We start from the raw sequence: 20,094 nt of genomic DNA, 5'->3' as shown, positions 1-20,094 counted from the left end.
CTATACAGAAAGTGAATCAAATAATTTCAGAAATGTTCCTCCAAATGATTATTCATTATAAAATTTTAGTATCTCAGACCATAAGTCATTCAAATCTCAAATATAATTTAAATGTACTCTTCTTAAAATAATTATTGGATCGTAAAACAGTAATTATAAACACAGAAGACACTCACTTGTCTATAATATATTTGACATTTTTGTACATGTTTTGATCGTCTCGATTGCTATATGGTTCGATGTGAAAAGTGACCTAAAACAAAAAAAGATTAGAGAAAAAATTATCTGATGTAAAAATAAAACTATTTCATATTTTTAATAATTTAATCTTAATTTAGGATGAATACTTCTTGAACATAAATATTATTAACAGCAAGTTCTAGCAGAGAAAGCTCCTAGTTAACGTTGTTACTGTGAAATAATATGCTCAACAGTTTATACTTTTTACCTCCGTTCTCACAACTCCCTTAAGGTAGTTACTAAGTGAGGCAGACTGCTGGAGGCAAAATAAGCAATCAGAATTCAGAACTCAAATGTTCAACCACTATGCAATACTTCTTCCTATATGTTTATTTCTTTTAATCTTTTATTGTTATGTTAATCACCATACATTCCATCATTAGTTTTTGATGTAGTATTCCATGATTGTTCGTGTGTTTGTGTATAACACCCAGTGCTCCATGCAGAACGTGCCCTCTTTAATACCCATCACCAGGCTAACCCATCCTCCCACCCGCCTCCCCTCTAGAACTCTGTTTTTCAGAGTCCATCGTCTCCAGACATGTTTCTTTAAAAAGAACATGGTCCAGAAAAATCTGGATTCTTTTCCCAAGTGTGACCAACAACAATTTTTTTTTTTTTTTAAGATTTATTTATTTGAGAGAGAGTAGGCACATACCAGTGTGGGGAGGGGCAGAGGGAGAGAATCTCAAACAGACTCCTCACCTAGCGAGGAGACTGCCTTGGGGCTGGATCCCACCACCCTGAGATCATGATCTGAGCAGAAATCCAGAGTCAAAAGCTTAACTGAACCACCCAGGCTCCCCAGTACCAAAGTCCTCTATCATTAAAACACCATTTCACAAAATAATCTACATTTAATGTGTAATAGTACTCAAAGAATTTATCACAAAATTACTGGAAAAATAATACCCACTAGTACTATGAAGGCTTGTTATTGATATGGTTTATAGATCTCTACCATAATTGTACAAAGCAGTAACCAAAAGTATTTTTTTTATTTACTGTGCACAGAAGATTCATTTTCAGCTTATATATAAATCAAGAAAAACTGATTATGGCTAGTAAAACCATTTTGTATGATACTTCAAACTAGTAGTGTAGATTGTCACTGAAAAGGAGATTTTGCACTTTTATTACTAACTTTGACTTACCAGTAGCCATTAAACATCTTTATGACCATCTAATAAACATCTTGATGTTATTCTAATCTTAGGGTTTAGTCTCTATGAAGCAGGTATGGGATTAGAAACTTCTATACTACTGCAATATAAAATGCCTTTGTTTTGGAGCCACCTGGGTGGGACAATTGACTGAGCATCGCACTCCTGGTTTCGGCTCAGGTCATGATCTCAGGGTGGCGGCATCAATCCTGCCTGGGCTGCTGCTCAGCGCAGAGTCTGCTTGGGATTCTCTCTCACTCTCCCTGTGCCCCTCCCTCCCATGCTCTCTCTAAAATAAATCCATCTTTAAAATGCTTTTGTTTTCAATTACCCAATTAAAGTAAAATGAATAAATAATAAATATGAATACTATGAAAAATAATAAAATGGATTTTGCTAGTCAAGAATTTTAAAGTCAGATGCATTTAGTGAAAATATTCCCTACTTTGTATATTATTATTGAAATCTCATTTTATTAAAAGGAAGTTTTATCAGTAACAAAATGAGGTCAAATTCAATTCTGTATATTTAAGTACTGCTAGGACAGTCATAGTTTTCAGTAGCTCTAGTATTTACTTTTTAACTTCAAGTGAAAGCAGAATGGCAAGGGTATAGGTATTTTCATGTTCTTACATAATGTTACCTTGGCTAATTCTCCCTTTAGATGGAATGCTGTATTTTCTAAGCTTCCATTTTATATATAAAGGGTACCTTGTTTAAGCAAATAGCTTATGTCCATGTCGTCCTTTCCTTCTTTTGTAAAGTACAGATAAAAAAAGCTGTTATTGATAAATATACAATATTTCATTTTCCCCTCCTATATTTCAAACTTAATTATAATAAAATCACTTTGTAGGTTTAATTAATGACGTAATCTAGTTAATATTTCCTTCACTGGGAAAAACCTATTAGACCAATATTAAAGTAACTTTATAAATGACAGAATACTATATATAAAATCAAACGTTTGTGTTAACTTCAGATTAGAAAGAATCATAAATGTTCCCTCATTTCATACTGCTACACTTTTGACTCTTCTCTACCCAGCAGCCAAAGTAAACTTTCTAAAGTGTACATCTGATGATCCTGGAGAGTGAGGTCAGCAACATGCTGGCATAAAATGTTCCTATTTATCCACCCCAAAAATCAATGGATTAGACATTCATACATGAACAAAAGCACCCTCATGGGTGTTTTTAGACCCATCACCTTACTCCAAGGAACCTGGGAGGAGTCTCACCCACCAGAGGAGTGAGCCAAACTGCCTAGACCATTCTTGCCTCTACAGGACAAAAATTGGGTGAGTACAGACTGGAATAGTGTCAGAGAGTCTTCCCTAAGGCAGACTCTAGCACACCATTGTAAAGGGGAGAAAAACAGGAGTTCGGCCACCTGAGAGATTGTAAGAGAAACTTTCCTGGCACCACCCCTGTGCCCAATGAAACACTGAAGGGTGCTAAGTTATCTGGTGGCAGTGACCTCTCCTGCAGGGGAAAAGGAAAGCAGTGAGTGCCTAGTTACGGCAACCAGAGAAAGCCATTCTCTCCCTCAGCACCTGGAGTACTAAGGTGGGAGATCTATAACTGGGGATTGGGAGGAAATTGGGAAAGCAGCAGATAAGAATTTCAAATAGCTGTAATGAGGAAACTCAACAAGTTACAAGGAAATTCAGAAAGAATTCAATCAAATCAAGAATTAAAAATACAAAATGAGTTCTTTCCAAATTCTGGAGCAAAAATTCAGTAAATTAGATCAGAATGTAACAGAGAGCATATACAGACCACATGAAAGAAAGAATAATTGCATGGAGGATAAGAATTTTGAAATAACACAGAAGAGGGAACTTAAAGTACACAAAGCCTAAATGAGTGGTGATTATAAAAAAAGACAAATATCAGAATAATCAGGATTTCAGAAGAAGAGAGGGAGAAGGGGATGGGAAAGATAATCCATGCAAGTGGAAACTGCAATAGAACATCAAATTTCAGAATATAAATTCAAAGAGGGCTGAAAAATTAAGTGTTCAAATGAAAATCACTAATTTTTTTCTGGGAATGTTTTCACGTGCTATGGCAACAATGCTGTATTTTAGTGTTTCTTCTGGTAATACTTTCCCCCAAAATATCAAGATATAATTTATTATACTTACACCAATTACTGCTAACTTTCCTCTTTACAAAATGTGTCTGTGTCAAATATTTTTCTTTGTAGTTTTACTTTATAATTTTGTTGAAATAAATATAACTCTACTAGGAAAAGAAAAAAAAAAAACTCCAATTCAAGATAGTGACATAGGAACCTACAACTCACCTTACATGGACACACTGAATCTACAGCTATCTATAGAACAATTTCCTCTGAAAATAAAAACCTAAAACTTGGCAGAGTGAGCTCTTCCCATCTGGTAAACAAGGGGAAAACCACATCAAAGTGGGTAGGAAAGGCTGAGACACAATCTCACCATAAACCCCCACCACGGACCCATAATCGGATGGGGATTCAAAAGTTGGAGGCTCTCCCTGAGAAGCAAAGTGCTTGATCCCACATTGGGCATCCTAACGTTTAAGATGGGCATCCTAACGTTTAAGACTGGCACCTGAGAGATGAGACTCCAAAACATCTGGCTTTGAAGACCTCCAGGGTTTACACCTACCAGACTGATGGGGCTATGGTAAACTGAAAAATGGCTCTTAAACGGCTCATGTGCAGATTCACCTGCCCCAAGGCCCAGCACGGTAGCAGTCCTTTGCAGCTGACCAGACTTTATGTGAAACAGACTCATTTGCTAATGTGAAAGCATTGGTCTGAGGGGCAGAGGCCTACAGGAAGAGTCTCTGGGGAGAAGGCTGGTGAGTGCCATCTTATTAATCTGTTATGCTATAGAGCACCAGTATCTTCTGGAGGAGAGCTTTTATCCATGCCTGGTAACCCAGTTTTTGTGGCTGATGCTCAAAAAACACCCCTCGATCACCTGGCTCTAGAGAATGAGGGGTTCCTGGGTCCCACAGGGCTGTAACAAAGAGGCAGTTTGGCAGACTAACACTCCCAGAGCAGAGTACAGATAGAAGACCAAAACCCATTCCCAGTCTGAGAAAGAGGCCTATTTGCTAGTCTAGGGGCTCTGACCTGAGGCTTCTGGTTGAGCACATTTATAGATACCCAAAGAATTGCTCTCACTGAACAGAGGCAAGTGGATGCAATATTTACACTCTCCATCTGCTTTGCTCAAGCATGCCATTATCTTTAAGAAAGGAACTTATTATATTCATGGCTGGTGCCTTGATTTTTACAGCTGCTTCTGGGGGACACCTCTACATCACTTGGCTCTGGTGGCCAGTGGAGTCTATGCTCACAAATCCCATAGGACTGTAACCAACAGAGAAAGAGTTCTTAAACAGCTACCAAGCTACCACCCCTAGGGCAAAGCAAGAGGAAAAGAGAACTAGGAGCTCACTCTTTTTGTGAAAGAAGTCTATTAGCTTATATCATAGCTGCGATCTGAGAGGCAGGCTTCTAATTAAACACACATTTGGGATGCCTGGGTGGCTCAGTCAGTTAAGCGTCTGCCTTCTGCTCAGGTCATGATCCCAGGGTCCTGGGATAGAGTCCCACATGGGGCTCCTTACTCAGCAGGGAGCCTGCTTCTTCCTCTGCCTGCCGCTCCACCTGCTTGTGCTCTGACAAATAAAATCTAAAAACAAAACAAACAAAAAAACCAACCACTCACATTTAAGGGCTGCTGTAAACCTTTCCTGAGCCCTCAAAGGGCAGGTACTATCTCTCGTTCTCCCTCTGCTGCACTCCAGAAGGTCAGCATCTCTTAGAGGGGAGGTCTTACATGTGTTTGGTGCCCTGATTTTTGTGGCTGCAACCCAAAGGATAACCCCTGATTGCCTGGTTCTGGTAGCAGCAGAGCCTGAGTTCCTGAGTCCCCCAGAACTATAATAATCAGATAGTCCTTGGTGGGGCACCACCCAGAGAGCAGATTGAAACACAGCCCCATTCTGTCAAAAAGGCTGAGTTGCTTGTCCTGGAGCTTCAGCCTTAGGGGCAGGCTTCAGGTTTGGCATCCAGCTAGAGCCTACAGAAGTGCTCTTAGGGAACATAGGCCACGGGACGCTATCTTTGTGCCTTCTCTCTGCCTCACTACAGCTTGTGGAATCTCCCAGAAAAGAGCTTATAAACTTGCCTGGAGCCCCAGTTTTCACAACTGCCACTAGACAACACCTCCAGATCACCTGGCTCTGATGGTCAGTGCATCTTATATATAGTCCAGTGGGACCACAAACATATCTGCATTCTTTAAAAGCTACTGCCTAAGGGTCTGGCTTCTAATCAGCCTGAATCTACGTGTTGAATGAGGCCCTCCCCTTCTTTGGGTAACTAGTTATTGGAACACCCAACTACAGGGATCTGTTAGAAATAATATAGGATGCTTGGACAAACACAAAGGATTGAGAGACCTCCAAAAGCTAGGGCAGGGTTGAATGTTAAGGTTCATCTCCTGCACAAGGCTAGCCATTCAAGACGGGGAGAGGTAGCTGTTTCATCTAATGTGTAGAAACCAACACAGAATCAAGTGATAGAGATAGTAAATAGAGATAGTAACTTACCTGATAAAGAGTTGAAATTAATGATAATTATGCCCACAAAACTCTGAAGAATGGATTTAAGAAGTGAGAACTTTAACAAAGGAATAGGAAATATAAGAAAGTACCAAACGGAAGTCAGTGCTAAAGAATAAAATAGCTGAGCTGGAAAATACACCAGATGGGTTCGATAGCATGAAGCAGAAGAGGGGCTCAAACACGTCATAGGAACTCACCAATCAGAGCAGCAAAAAAAAAAAAAAAAAAAAAAAAAAAAAAAAAGGAAAAACAGTGAAGCTAGATTAAAGAATTTATATGATAACATCAAGCAAACTAACAATTGCATGATAGAGGTCCCAGAAGGAGAACAGAGAAAGAAGGGGGCAGAAAACTTATCTGAAGAAATGACTGAAAATTTCCCTAACCTGAGGAAGGAAAACACCTCCAGATACAAGAAGCTCAGAGAATTCCTAAAAAGATGGACCCAGAAAGACTCACAGTTAGAGATTATTAAATGTCTTAAAATGTAATTAAAATGTCAAAAGTTAAGGACGAGAAAAGAATCTTAAAAAGAGTAAGAGAAAAACACTTGTTACCATACAAGGGAACCTCCATAAGACTAACAGCAAATTTTTCAGCAAAAACTAAGCCGACCAGAATAAAGTGTCACAACCAAGAACACTGCACCTGGCAAAGTTATCATTCAGAATCAGAAGAGATAAAAGAGTTTTCCACACAAGCAAAAGCCAAAGGAGATCATCACCACAAACCCACCTTACAAGAAACGTTAAAGGGACTGTTTTAAGTAGAAAAGAAAGGGCGCTAAATAGTAACAACTTGTGAAAGTACAAATTTCACTGGTAAAGGTAAATATATAGTGAGGGTAGTCAATTAATCGCAAAGCTAGCATGAAGCCTAAAAAATAAAAACAGTAAAAACTACAATAATTAAAGTATACACACAATAAAATGATGTAAAACGTGACACCAAAAACATAAAAAGAGGTGTGAGGAGAGTAAAACTGTAGAGTTTGGAATGCATTCCAACTTATCAATTTAAAACAAACTATTACAAATATAATTTGTTATATGTAAACCTCATGGTAATCACAAAGCAAAAACCTACAGTAGATATGTGCACACACAAAATAATGAGAAAGGAATCTAGGCACACCACTAGAAAGCCATCAAACCACAAAGGAAGAGAACAAAAGAAGATAAAAGAAACAGAGGAACCCAAAAACAGCCGGAAAACAACAAAACAGCAAGACGTACAAACTATCAAATTACTTTAAATGTAAATGGACTAAATTCTCTAATCAAAAGACAGGCTAAATGGATGAAAAATAAATAAAAACAAGACCCATCTATATGGTACCTACAAGAGTATTCAGATATAAGAACATGTAGTTTGAAAGTGAAGGGATGGAAAAAGGTATTTCATGCAAAAAGAAACCAAAAGAAAGCAGGAGTAGCTATATGTGTATCCCACAAAACAGGCTTTCAAGACAAAGACTATCATAAGAGAAAAAAGGGGATTACATACTGATAAAGGGGTCAATCCAATAAGAAGATGTAGCATTTGTAAATATTTATGCACTCAGCATAGGAGCACCTAAATATATAAAGCAAATGTTAAAACACCTGAAAGGAGAAAAAGCAATACAATAATTGTAGGGGACTTAAATACCCACTTAAGTCAATGGATAAATTATTCAGAGAGTAAAAGAAATTATAGGCCTTAACATGTCAGAACAGATGAACTTAACAGATATTTACAGAAAATTTCATTCAAAGCAACAGACTGCACCTTCTTAAAGTGCATCGTCATTCACCTATACTCCAGGATAGGTCATATGTTAGGCCATAAAACGAGTCCTAACAAATATATTAAGATTGAAATCATACACCATGTGGTCAGAAAAGATGATGAAACCAGAAAACAATTATAAGAAAACTGGGAAATTCATAGAGGGCACGTGTTGTGGTGAGCACTGGGTGTTTTATACACAACTAATGAATCATTGAACACTACCACATCAAAAACTAATAATGTATACTATACTGTGGCTAACTGAAGATAAAAAAAAAAAGACGAGACAAAATAGAAATAAAAAATACAAAAACTTAAGAGGGGAGTTTATAGCAATGGTACATGGTACTGAACAACTAGTATATCAAAGAAGAAATTAAAAGAGAAATTTAAAAATTCCTTGGCCACAGCAACTTCTTTCAAGACACGTCTCCAAAGGCAAGAGAAACAAATCAAAAATGAACTTTTGGGACTTCATCAACATAAAAAGCTTCTGCACAGCAAAGGAAACAGCCAACAAAACTAAGAGGCAACCCACAGAATGGGAGAAGATATTTGCAAATGACATTACAGAGAAAGGGCTGATATCCAAGATCTATAAAGAACTTCTCAAACTCAAATAACAAATAACTCAGTCAAAAAATGGGCAGAAGACATGAACAGACACTCCTCCAAAGAACACATACAAATGGCTAACAGTCACATGAAAAAATGCTCAACATCACTAGCCATCAGGGAAATACAAATCAAAATCACAATGAGATACCACCTTACACCAGTTAGAATGGTAAAAATTAACAAAACAGGAAACAACAAATGTTGGCAAGGATGTGGAGAAAGGGGAACCCTCTTACGCTGTTGGTGGGAATGCAAGCTGGTACAACCACTCCGGAAAACAGTATGGAGGTTCCTCAAGATGTTAAAAATAGAGCTACCCTATAACCCAGCAATTGCACTACTAGGTAATTACCCCAAAGACATAGATGTAGTGAAAAGAAGGGGCACATGCACCCCAATGTTCATAGCAGCAATGTCCACAATAGCCAAACTGTGGAAGGAGCTGAGATGCCCTTCAACAGATGAATGGATAAAGAAGATGTGGTATGTATATACAATGGAATATTACTCAGCCATCAGAAAGGATGAATACCCACCATTTGCATCAACATGGATGGAAGTGGAGGGGATTATGCTAAGTGAAGTAAGTCAAGTGGAGAAAGACAATTATCATATGGTTTCACTCATATGTGGAACATAAGGAATAGTAGGGAGGACCATAGGGGAAGGGAGGGAAATCTGAAGGGGGAGAAATCAGAGAGGGAGATGAACCACGAGAGACTATGGACCCCGGGAAGCAAACTGAGGGTTTCAGAGGGGAGGGGGGTGGGGGGGAGAGGATAACCGGGTGGTGGGTATTAAAGAGGGCACGTGTTGTGGTGAGCACTGGGTGTTTTATACACAACTAATGAGTCATTGAACACTACTACATCAAAAACTAATAATGTATACTATAGAGTGGCTAACTGAACATAAAAAAAAAATGAGACAAAGAAAATAGAAATAAAAAATACAAAAACTTAAGAGGGGAGTTTATAGCAATACATGCTTACCTTCAGAAATAAAAAAATCTCAAACGAACAACCTAACTTTACACGTCAAGGAACTAGAAAAAAAACAAAACAAAACAAAAAGTTTGGAGCTATATATGAAAATAAATATAACAAAGTTTGGAGTTTTATATAGGGAATAGAGACTAAAATGACAATAGAAAAGAAGAAACCAAGAGCTATTTCTTTGAAAATTTAAACAAAATTGACAAACCTTTAACTAGACTCACAAAGAAAACTCAAAAAAACAGAAATGAAAGAGATGTTACAAATAAACCACAGAAATACAAAGGATCATAAAAACTACAATGAAAAATTATATGCTGACAAATTGAACAACCTAGAAAAATGAATAAGTTTCTAGAAACATACAACCTTCTGAGACTTCATCACGAAGAAAGAAAATCTGAACAAACCAATTATTGGTAAGGAGATTGAGTCAGTAATCAAAAACTTCCAATAAACAAAAGTTCAGGGACAGAATGCTTTGTTGGCAAATTCTACCAAATATTCAAAGAATTTATAGCAATCTCTACTCTTCCAAAATACAGAAGAGAAGCAAACTCTTCCAAACTAATTTTACAAGATTAGCATTACCCTGATACCCAAACCAGACAAGGATGCCACAAGAAAAGAAAATTACAGGCCAACATCCATGATGAACACAGATGCAAAAATCATCAACAAAATATTACTAAGCTGCATTATTGCCAATAGCCAAGACAACAGAACAACCTATATGTCCAGTGAAGGATGAATGGGTAAAGAAGTAGCAGAATGTATGTGTATACACACACACACATGCACACGCGCACACGCACACACACACACACACAATGGAATTTTATTCAGCCATAATAAAGAATGAAGAATAAAATTTTGCCATTTGTGACAACATGGGTAAACCTTGAGGCAATTATGCTAAGTAAAATAAGTCAGAGAAAGAAATGCTGTTTGATCTCACTTAAATGTGGAACAAACCAAGCTCACAAAGCAAAGGGCAGGAGGTTGAGGGATGTGGGCAAAGGTGTTTAAAATGTACTGATTTCCAGTTATAAAAAATGTCAGTCATGGGGATGTAATGTATAGCATGGTGACTATGGTTCCTAATACTTCACTACACATCTGAAATTTGCTAAGAGAGTAGATCTTAAAAGATTTTATCACAAGAAAACTTTATAATTATGTATGGTGGCGGATGTTAACTAATTGTGGTGATCATTCCACAATATACAGAAATATAAAATCCTTACACTTTACATTGGAAACTAATATATATGCTACATGTCAATTATATCCAATTAAAAAAAAAAGAAATCAAAGAATATCTCAAATGACAATGGAAACACAACATACCAAAACCAATGGAATGCTGCAAAACTAGTTCTGAGACAGAAGTTTATAGTGATGAATGTACATATTAAGAAATGAGAAAGATCATAAATAAACAGCCTTAACTTTACACCTCAAGGAACTAGAAAGAGAACAAACTAAGCCCAGAGTTAGCGTAAGGAAGGAAATAATAAAGATCAGAGCAAAAGTAAATGGAAACCAGAAAAGCAATAAAAAAGATCAATGAAACTAAGATCCTGTTTTTCTGAAAGATAAAATTTACAACTCTTAAGTGAGACTGAGTATATGAGACAGAAGGCTCAAATAAAAAGAAATTACAACAGACACTACCAAAATAAATAGGATAAGAGACTACTATGAATAATTATATGACCTCAAAGAAATGGATAATTTCGTAGAGACACAGAAATAGGAATGTCTGAACAGTAACATGTGAGGAGATTGAATCATTATCAAAAACTTCCTGACAACTGAAATCCCATGACCAGATGTCTTACTTAATTGGGCAATTCTGCCAAATATTTAAAGAAGAATTAATGCCAGTACTTTTCAATTTTTTTTATAAGAACTAGAAGAGGAGGGAACACTTCTAAACTCATTTTATGAAGCCAGCATTATCCTGATGCCAAAGCTAGATGATGATGCTATAGGGATGGATGGAAAACTATAGATCCTATGAAAAGAGAGGCAAAAGAACATATTTAATGATATTAAAGGCAAAATACAACAGACTCACAGCTAACATTATAGTCAGGGAAAAATTGAAAATTTTTCCTCTAAGATCAGGAACAAGACAAGTATGCTCACCTTACCACTCTTTTTCAAAATAGCCCATACAAGTCCTAGCTAGAGCAATCAGGCAAAACAAAGATATATAAGGTATCCAAATAGGAAAGGAATAAGTAAAACTGTCATTATTTGCAGATGATAGGACCCTATATATTGAAAATCCCGAAGACTCAAATTAATGGATCTAATCAGTGACTTCAGTAAAGCTGCACAAATTAAAACCAATATACAGAAATCAGTTGCATTCTATACACTAACATACATCTGAAAAGGAAAAAAAAAATCTATCTCATTCACAAACACATCAAAAACAATAATAAATACAGAGGAATAAATTTAACCAAGGAAGTAAAAGATCTGTATAATGAAAACTACATAACTTTGCTAAAAGAAATTGAAGACAACATAAACAAATGGAAAGACATCTCATGTTCACAGTTTCAAGAGATAATATTGTTAAGATGTTCATGCTACCCAAAGCAGTCTATAGATTCAATGCAATTCCTATCCAAATCCAATGTAATTTTTCACAGAAATAGAAAAAACAATGCTCAAATTTGTTTAGAACCACAGAAGATCCCTAATAGATATAATAATCATGGGAAAGAACAATAAAACTAGAGCTATCACACTTCCTAATTTCAAACTATACTACGAAGCTATGGTAATTAAAATTTGGTACTGGTGTTAAGATAGACACATGGACCAATGGAACAAAATAAAGAGCCCAGAATTAAGTCCCTGCATATAAGGTCAATTAGTATTTGGTAAGGGGGTCAGGAACATCCAGTGAAGAAAAGATAATTAACAAATGGTGCTGGGAAAACTGTATAACCACATGTAGAAAAAGAAAATTGGACCCCTAATTTATACAACTCACAAAAATTGCCTTGAGAGGGACTTGAAGACTTAGGCCTAAGACCTGAAACTGCAAAACTCTTAGGAAAAAAACATGGGTAAGAACCTTCTTGACATTGGTCTTGATATGATACTTTGTATATGACAACAAAAGTACAAATGACAAAAGAAAAAAAAATCAGTAAGTGGGACTATATCAAATTTAAAATCTACACTGTAGAAGAGAAACAATAAAATGAAAAGACAGCTATGGAATGGTAGGAAATATCTGCAAACCATGTACTGGATAAGGAGTTAATATCCAAAATTTATAAAGAACTCATACAATTCAATTAAAAAAATCTGATTAAAAAATGGGCAGAGGAAGAGTAGAGACATTTTTTCCAAAGAAGATATCCAAATGGCCAACAGGTACATGAAAAGGTGCTCAGTATCACTAATCATGAGGGAAATGCAAATAAAAACCAAAATAAGATGGCCATAATAACAGATGTGAGGTGCTATCATCAAAAAGAATTGTTGATTAAGATGTGGAGAAAAGGGAACTCTTGTGTACTGGTAGTGGTAAGGTAAACTGGTGCAGCTACTATAGAAAGCAGTATGGAGGTTCCTTAAAAAATTAAAGACAGCATAATATAGAAATTTCACTTCAGAGTATTTATTCAAAGGAAATGAAATCACTATCCCCAAAGGATATCTGCCACCCTCATGTTCCTTCCAGCATTATTTACAATAGACAATATATGGCAACAATGTAAGTGTCCAATGGATGAATGGATAAGGAAAATGTATATATACACAATGGAATGCTATTCAGCCATGAGAAAAAAAGAAATCCTGCTATGTGTGACAACATGGGTAGACCATGAGGTCATTAAGGTAAGTGAGATAGGTCAAAGACAGACAATTTAGGATATCTCTTATACGTGGAATCTAAAAGAAAATGAATGCAAACAAACAAAAAAACACCACAAAAAACCAATAGAATGGTGTTGCTAGGGCCTGGGGGCTGGAGGAATGGGAGTGATTTTGTTTAAGGGTATATACTTGCAACTAGTAGATAGAATCCATGGAGATATAACACACAGCACAGTGGTTATACACAACAAAACTGTATTATAAAGACTAGATCTTAATTGTTCCCATCACTAGAGGAGATTATAATTATGTGACATGATAGAGGTATTAGTTAGTGCTACAATGGCAATCATACTACAGTATAAATTTATCAGTGTGTTGTAAACCTTAATTTATGTGTTATATGCTGGTTATATCCCAAAAAAGGAGGTAAAAATCAGATCAAGCTTTCCTCCTCCAACTCCTCCACACCCCATCTTCACTCCTCTATACCCTTCATCTCCTAGAATACAAATGAGGTCCTCCTACACCTATATGGTGCTATAATACTTAGTACTTTTCTCTTCCCGCAATTACTTGTGTTTGTCTCTGACCTCCACCAAACTGCAAAGCCCCTTAAGATACAGAGAGATTATATTATTCTTAATACTACCAGCATCTGGAATAGCACCTGAATGAATACATGAGTGGAAGATTTCCATGCAAAATTGGTTAACAAACTCTAGGTCTGCCATTTATATACCCCATTTAGGTGAGATTTACCAAGTTTTCACAACAAATTCACCCTATAACTCAAGAACAAGGAAGGAAAAAAAAGGGGGGGGAGGAGATCATTGATACTATAACATCTTTCAAATGGAGCTGAAAAATAATCTTAAAAAGAAAAAACACAAACATACTACATGCAACTTTTAACATAGCCAAAAATCTGCATGAACCTGAGAAACAGAATTTTCATTTATTTGGCCTATGACTCTAGAGCCATAGGCCAAATAAATAATGGATGCTGGTAAACTAACAGTATGAGAAATGTGATTTATATATAACATAGAAAAACACTTGCTATTTTAAAATACAAAATTGTTAAAATGCAAGACCATCAGTGGCTAAGTTGGTTCTTTCACTGGATCCTCCTGATTTTCTTTTACCTAGATGGGTGGTTTAATTCAGTCAGATTGTGATGTGATGATGTTATATAATTAACAACCCACAATCGCCGTGGCTTTCAAAGACAAACATTTGTTTGTTGCACATAGTTATATGGACTGGCTATGATGGCTCTGCTCCAGACTGTGGGTCAGGTTCAGATCTGCTCCATGTGCCTATCATTCTGGGGGCCTAGGAAGAAAGAGCACCGGAGGCATGCTGTTCTTATAGAAAAGGAATACAACCATGGAAGCATATCTGGTGTTTATGCTCAGGTATGGTATATATTATGTTTTTTCACATCTTATTAGCCAAAGCAAGCCATGAGGCCAAGGCCAACATCAATGGGTCAGTAGGTACATTCACTCTTTTCCATGGAGGGGAAGGGAAAAAGGACTGTTGACTAAAGAGTGACACAATCTACCAAAATGTGTTTCACTCAAACACTGTTTCACCACTGTGGGTTTGTTGTTGTTGTTGTTGTTTTTAATTTATTTCTTTTAGAGTGTGCGAACAGGGGTAAAGGGCAGAGAGAGAGAGGAAGGAGAACATTAGACTCCCCACTGAGTGGGGAGCCCCACAGAAGGCTCCATCTCAAGACCCTGAGATCACGACCTGAGCCAAAATCAAGAGTCTGACGCTCAACCTACTGAGCCACCCAGGAGAGCCCCTCACTGCTATGTTCTTAAAGAGACAGGAGGATGGCAAAGATATAGTGGAAAAGACCCAGCTCTGATTTTTATTATATGCTTAAAAAGTGCTAAAACAGTCCTTGTTCCAATGAATATGCTAACAAATATGTCAAAGAGCAGATAACTTGAAACTCATAATTTATATTTTGCTTTACTCATTTACTCTGCCCCCCCAAAAAAATTAGTCCACGTTTGCTAGAGATAAAGCAAAACAAGTAACTAAAGTGTCAAACATTTTTGTTATTCTTGCTCATTTGTTTGACTTAAAAGCACTCACCTAAAATACTAGTTAAACCCTTATGTAATCAAAACTAATAAGCTATGACAAAAGCTTAACTGTGAGACAAACTCATTTCTTAACAAACTCTCTATTCCTAAAACAAAAAAAGAGAAAAAAAAGGAAAGACATTTTTAGCTCAAAAAGTAGAAAGGGAAGAGTAAAACAAACCTGAGGAAAGAATGATTAATTCTATCAATCAAGACCGAATAGAATTAATGCATTAAAACTGTTAGAATATTTTAAAAACCTATTAGAATATTTTAAAAATAAAACTGATAAATTGAAGGGCTGCTTTTTTGGCAGGAAGGGGCTAAGCAATTCTATACTAATCAAATTGTAGAAAAGGGGAGATTATTTTCTTGTGCTGAAAATTAGCAAGGGCAAAAAGAGCTGTTACTAATAAACCCACTTATTTTACTCTTAAAGTTTCAGGTGTGGTAAGTTATGCAGATTGTAGGCCACAGTTTCTTAGCACAGAACTCACAATATTATTCATCTCTTCTATTACTGCCTTAGAACTTTAATTTTAGTAAGTTACTGTCATTATTTAAGCATTAACTCTTCTTTTATTAGCAGTTTCCATTCTTTATATAAACAGGATATATTACACTTTAATTATAAGAAATATCTGCTCAACAACACTACAGAAATCACAAAAACTCAATAACTAAAACCATCTTACGGTTTCATCCTGTCATTTTACAAATGAGGATGATAAGCCAAGAAGATGAAGTAATTAATATAAAATTCCAGAGCTGAGATTAACTCCAGTCTCATGGTTCCTGGTCTATTTTTGTAAGCACTGCATAGTTGCTCCCCAGACACAAGGCCAAGAAATTATCCTAAACATTTTGTAAAATATTAGCCTGTCTGGTTCCAAATGATTCTGATCATTTGATATAAAAGCTGAAGCACAGCAAGACCAAATACGTTGGCAATTAGATATATCTTTGCCACATTCTCCTAAACAGGAAGCTTTACAGAGGAGAAAACCAAACCTATCCTCATGCACCAGAACATCCTCACTTTACCTTTAAACTCCTGAAAGTACATACTTAAAGGCCAGCTTTCTTGAGTTGTGAAGGCCTCTTCCCTCTCATGTCCCAGGATTACAGAACTTAGAATTACATGGACAGAAGAGTGGCCTTTGGACCTGTTTGGGGGAAGATAAATCATATTACTTATCCAGTTTCAGACCTGGTGCCAGAATTTGCAAGGTCTGTGTATTTGCAGATTTCAAGTGCTAATGAGAGCTTACTGAATGGTACTGGGGGACGTGGCAAATGACAGCTCTTTCCAGTCAGCTAATTTAGGTGATGCTGCTGCCTTAGGAGCTTTAGGATTATAAAGTAGAAAAAGAAGGCTTTATGGACAGGAATTAGGGGGGAATAAAAAAGAACTTGCCTATTTAGCTGATCCTGTTTCCCTAGAGTTCTAGTTCCACTCCCTGATAAATTACTGATTCCTTAAGCTGCAAAAGAAGTCTTAAAACTCATTTTTCAGATTTTTATTTGGAAATAAATATTTCAACAGAGGTCTACATCATCTCTTAAAGACCTCACTTAACTTACCTGTACCGGACAAACCAGACTGTCTTCCATTAGGATATATAAACTTCAAGACATTTCAGAGCAAATAAAAACCCTCAGTGATTTTTAAGAGTGGTAAGAACCTGAGAATTCAGACTAAATAGTCTCTAGTGAAAAGATACTCTGATTCACATTTTCATTAAGATTTGCTAAGACACTACCTTAAAAAACAGGAATAAACATGAAAAATGAGCAATCTAAGAATTATTGGACATGAAAATTATTGCTTAAGAACAGTAGAACAGATAATGAAAAACTAAATAAGTATCAGGAAGACAAGGTTATTAATAAACATTCCTTTTACACTTCATTCTAAATGATTCTTGAATTATATACTAGAATCTCATATAAAGTGCTTTGTTTTTGGATTATTATGTTTCATTGATCTCTTTCTGTATCCTAATGCTAGTGCCATACTCCTAATATCTGTCATTTTATAGTACATTTCATTATTTGGACAAACAAGTTTTCCCTTCATTAATTAACATTTTTTGAAGTCTTTTTTTTTTTAAGATTTTATATATTAGGGGCACCTGGGTGGCTCAGTTGGTTAAGCGTCTGCCTTCGGCTCAGGTTATGATCCCAGGGTCCTGAGATCCAGCCCTGAATTGGGCTTCTTGGTCAGCAGGGACCCTGCTTCTCCCTCTCCCTCTGCCTGCAGCTCCCCCTGCTTGTGCTCTCTCTCTAATAAAAAAAAAAAAAATTAAAAAAATATATATTTTAAATAAAATCTTTAAAAAAATTTAAAAAGGGTGCCTGAGCGGCTCAGTTAGTTAAGCTTCTGCCTTCTGCTCAGGTCATGATCCCAGCGTCTTGGGATCAGGTCCCACATCGGGCCCCTACTCAGCAGGGAGTCTGCTTCTCCTTTTCCCTCTGCTGTCAAATAAATAGAATCTTAAAAAAAAAAGATTTTATTTTTTAGAGAAAGCGCACATGTGAGTGAGTATGAGTGGGGGAGGGGCAGAGGGCGAGGGAAAAGCAGACTCCCGCTGAGCCCAGAGTCCAACAGGGGGCTCAATCTCAGCATGACCCTGAGACCATGACCTGAGCTGAAGTCAGACGCTTAATCAACTGAACCACCCAGGTGCCCCTAAAAGTCTTACTTTCTTCTAACATTTATAAACTTTAGGATTAGGTGGTTAAATTCTGCATTTAAAATCTCATTAGAATTTTTCATTGGGATTAAATTTATATATTATATTAAAATATAAAATACAGGGGGCACCTGGGTGGCTCAGTTGGTTAAACATGTCTTCGGCTCAGGTCATGATCTTGGGGTCCTCAGATGGAGCCCCACATCGGGCTCCCTGCTCAGCGCGGAGTCTGCTTCTCCCTCTGCCTTTATCCCTCCCCAACACTCATGCTCGCATGCGCTCTCTCTCTCAAATGAATGGATAAAATCTTTAAAATGTATATATAAAATGCAAATGATCAAAAGAATGGCCACTTGGAAATTTTGACTCTTCACATTAAATTCATGTTTCTCTATTTATGCAAGTCTTTTATATCCTTTCATAAAATGCCAAAGATTTCTTCGTAAATCTATGGCTATGCTATTTTCAGTGTACATGTTTTCCATTTTTCCCGTTAATATAGGAATCCTATTGACTCAAATATTCTTTGGTTTCAACCACCTTACTGGACTCATTACATACAAGTTTTTAGATACTTTTCATGAGTTTTATAGATATTTTCTATTTGCAAAGAATGGTAATTTTACTTAGAACATTTTTTCTTTTTGTATTTTTTAGTTAAAATGATTTGTTCAGAAACACTGTAACAGGGGCATCTGGGTGGTTCAGTCGGTTCCCGCCTTCGGCTCAGGTCATGATCCAGAGTCCTGCGATTGAGCCCTGCATTGGGTTCCTTGCTCAGTGGGGAGTCTGTTTCTCCCTCTGCCTCTCTCCCTGCTTGTGCTCACTCTGTCAAATAAATATATAAAATCTTAAAAAAAAAAAATTCTCTATAACAGTATTAAATAATACAGATGACAGATGGCATTCTTGATTGATCTTGGCTTAATGAGCATGATACCACTGTTTTTCCATTAAGGATGGTGTTTGAGGGGCGCCTGGGTGACTCAGTGGGTTAAGCGTCTGCCTTCGGCTTAGGTCATGATCTCAGGGTCCTGGGATCTAGCCATCTGGCTCCCTGCTCAGTCGGGAGTCCGCTTCTCCCTCTGCCCCTCCCCCTACTCATACTTTCTCGATCTCATAAATAAAATCTTAAAACAAAAAGATGGTGTTTGATATAGGTTAGTAAAAGACCTCATCTGTCAAGTTAAAGAACTCACAACAGATTTATTAATGAGTTATTTCCTTGAAATTTCAGTACCTGTTATTTTATCTCCAGCAAATAATCAAGTTTTATTTACTTAATATAGTGCTTACTGTGTGCCAGACACTGAGTACTTTTCATATACTACCTCATGTAATCTTTATAATCACTCTGTAAAGTACATTTTCTTACTTCTTCCATTTGAGAAATGAGAAAACTGAGGCATACGAGTTACATAGTTCTTATAAGTGGCTGAGTCAGGAGTGAATGCAGAGATTTGGATTCAGATTTCATACTCTTGAAACCATTCTTAGATTCTTGCTAATAAACACTTCTTATCTAAGTTTTCTTCAGAAATTTTGCACATGTTTTCATTAGTAAGATCAGTCTATAAATCTTTTTTAAAAGATTTTTTATTTATTTATTTGAGAGAGAGAGAGCACGCAAGTGGAAGGTAAGGGCAGACAGACTCCCCCCGCCCCGAGCAGGGAGTCCAACTCGGGGCTCGATCCCAGGACCCCGAGATCACAACCCGGGCTGAAGGCAGATGCTTAACTGACTGAGCCACCTAGGTGCCCCAGTCTATAAATCTTTCTCATGCTATACTTGTTTGGTTGGTTTATTCAGTAGATAAACCAGTAGAATAGGGCAAAAGAGATAGTCACTTCTAAGATTAGGTCAAGAAAACACTGCAGCTTCTCCACTGGACTCCCTCAGATCATTCACTATGGGGAACTAGCTGCGATGTCTTAAGGAGACTCAGGTAGCTCTGTGGAGAGGCTTAGAAGAACCCAAACTCCCATTCCAATAGCTGAAAGGAACTGAGGCCTGTTAATCCTCA

The 20,094-nt window shown here is 36.9% G+C and overlaps 1 protein-coding gene across 5 annotated transcripts in view; it reads right to left on the bottom strand.

Annotated features, from left to right (window-relative positions):
• MANEA (mannosidase endo-alpha) overlaps positions 1 to 20,094 on the bottom strand; it is a 73,983-nt gene that overhangs the window by 5,541 nt on the left and 48,348 nt on the right. For all 5 annotated transcript variants that reach the window (XM_073893652.1, XM_025862809.2, XM_073893651.1 and 2 more), the window contains one exon: positions 177 to 253. In XM_073893652.1, the coding sequence (XP_073749753.1) occupies positions 177 to 253 (77 nt within the window). The remainder of the gene's footprint in view (positions 1 to 176; positions 254 to 20,094) is intronic.

Source organism: Callorhinus ursinus, unplaced genomic scaffold (assembly GCF_003265705.2).
Source record: "Callorhinus ursinus isolate GAN/ISIS: 27379988/994484 unplaced genomic scaffold, GSC_fseal_2.0 scaffold6, whole genome shotgun sequence".
NCBI lineage: Eukaryota > Metazoa > Chordata > Mammalia > Carnivora > Otariidae > Callorhinus > Callorhinus ursinus.
Note: the sequence above shows the minus strand (reverse complement) of the source record. Positions and strands in the feature narration are given on the sequence as shown.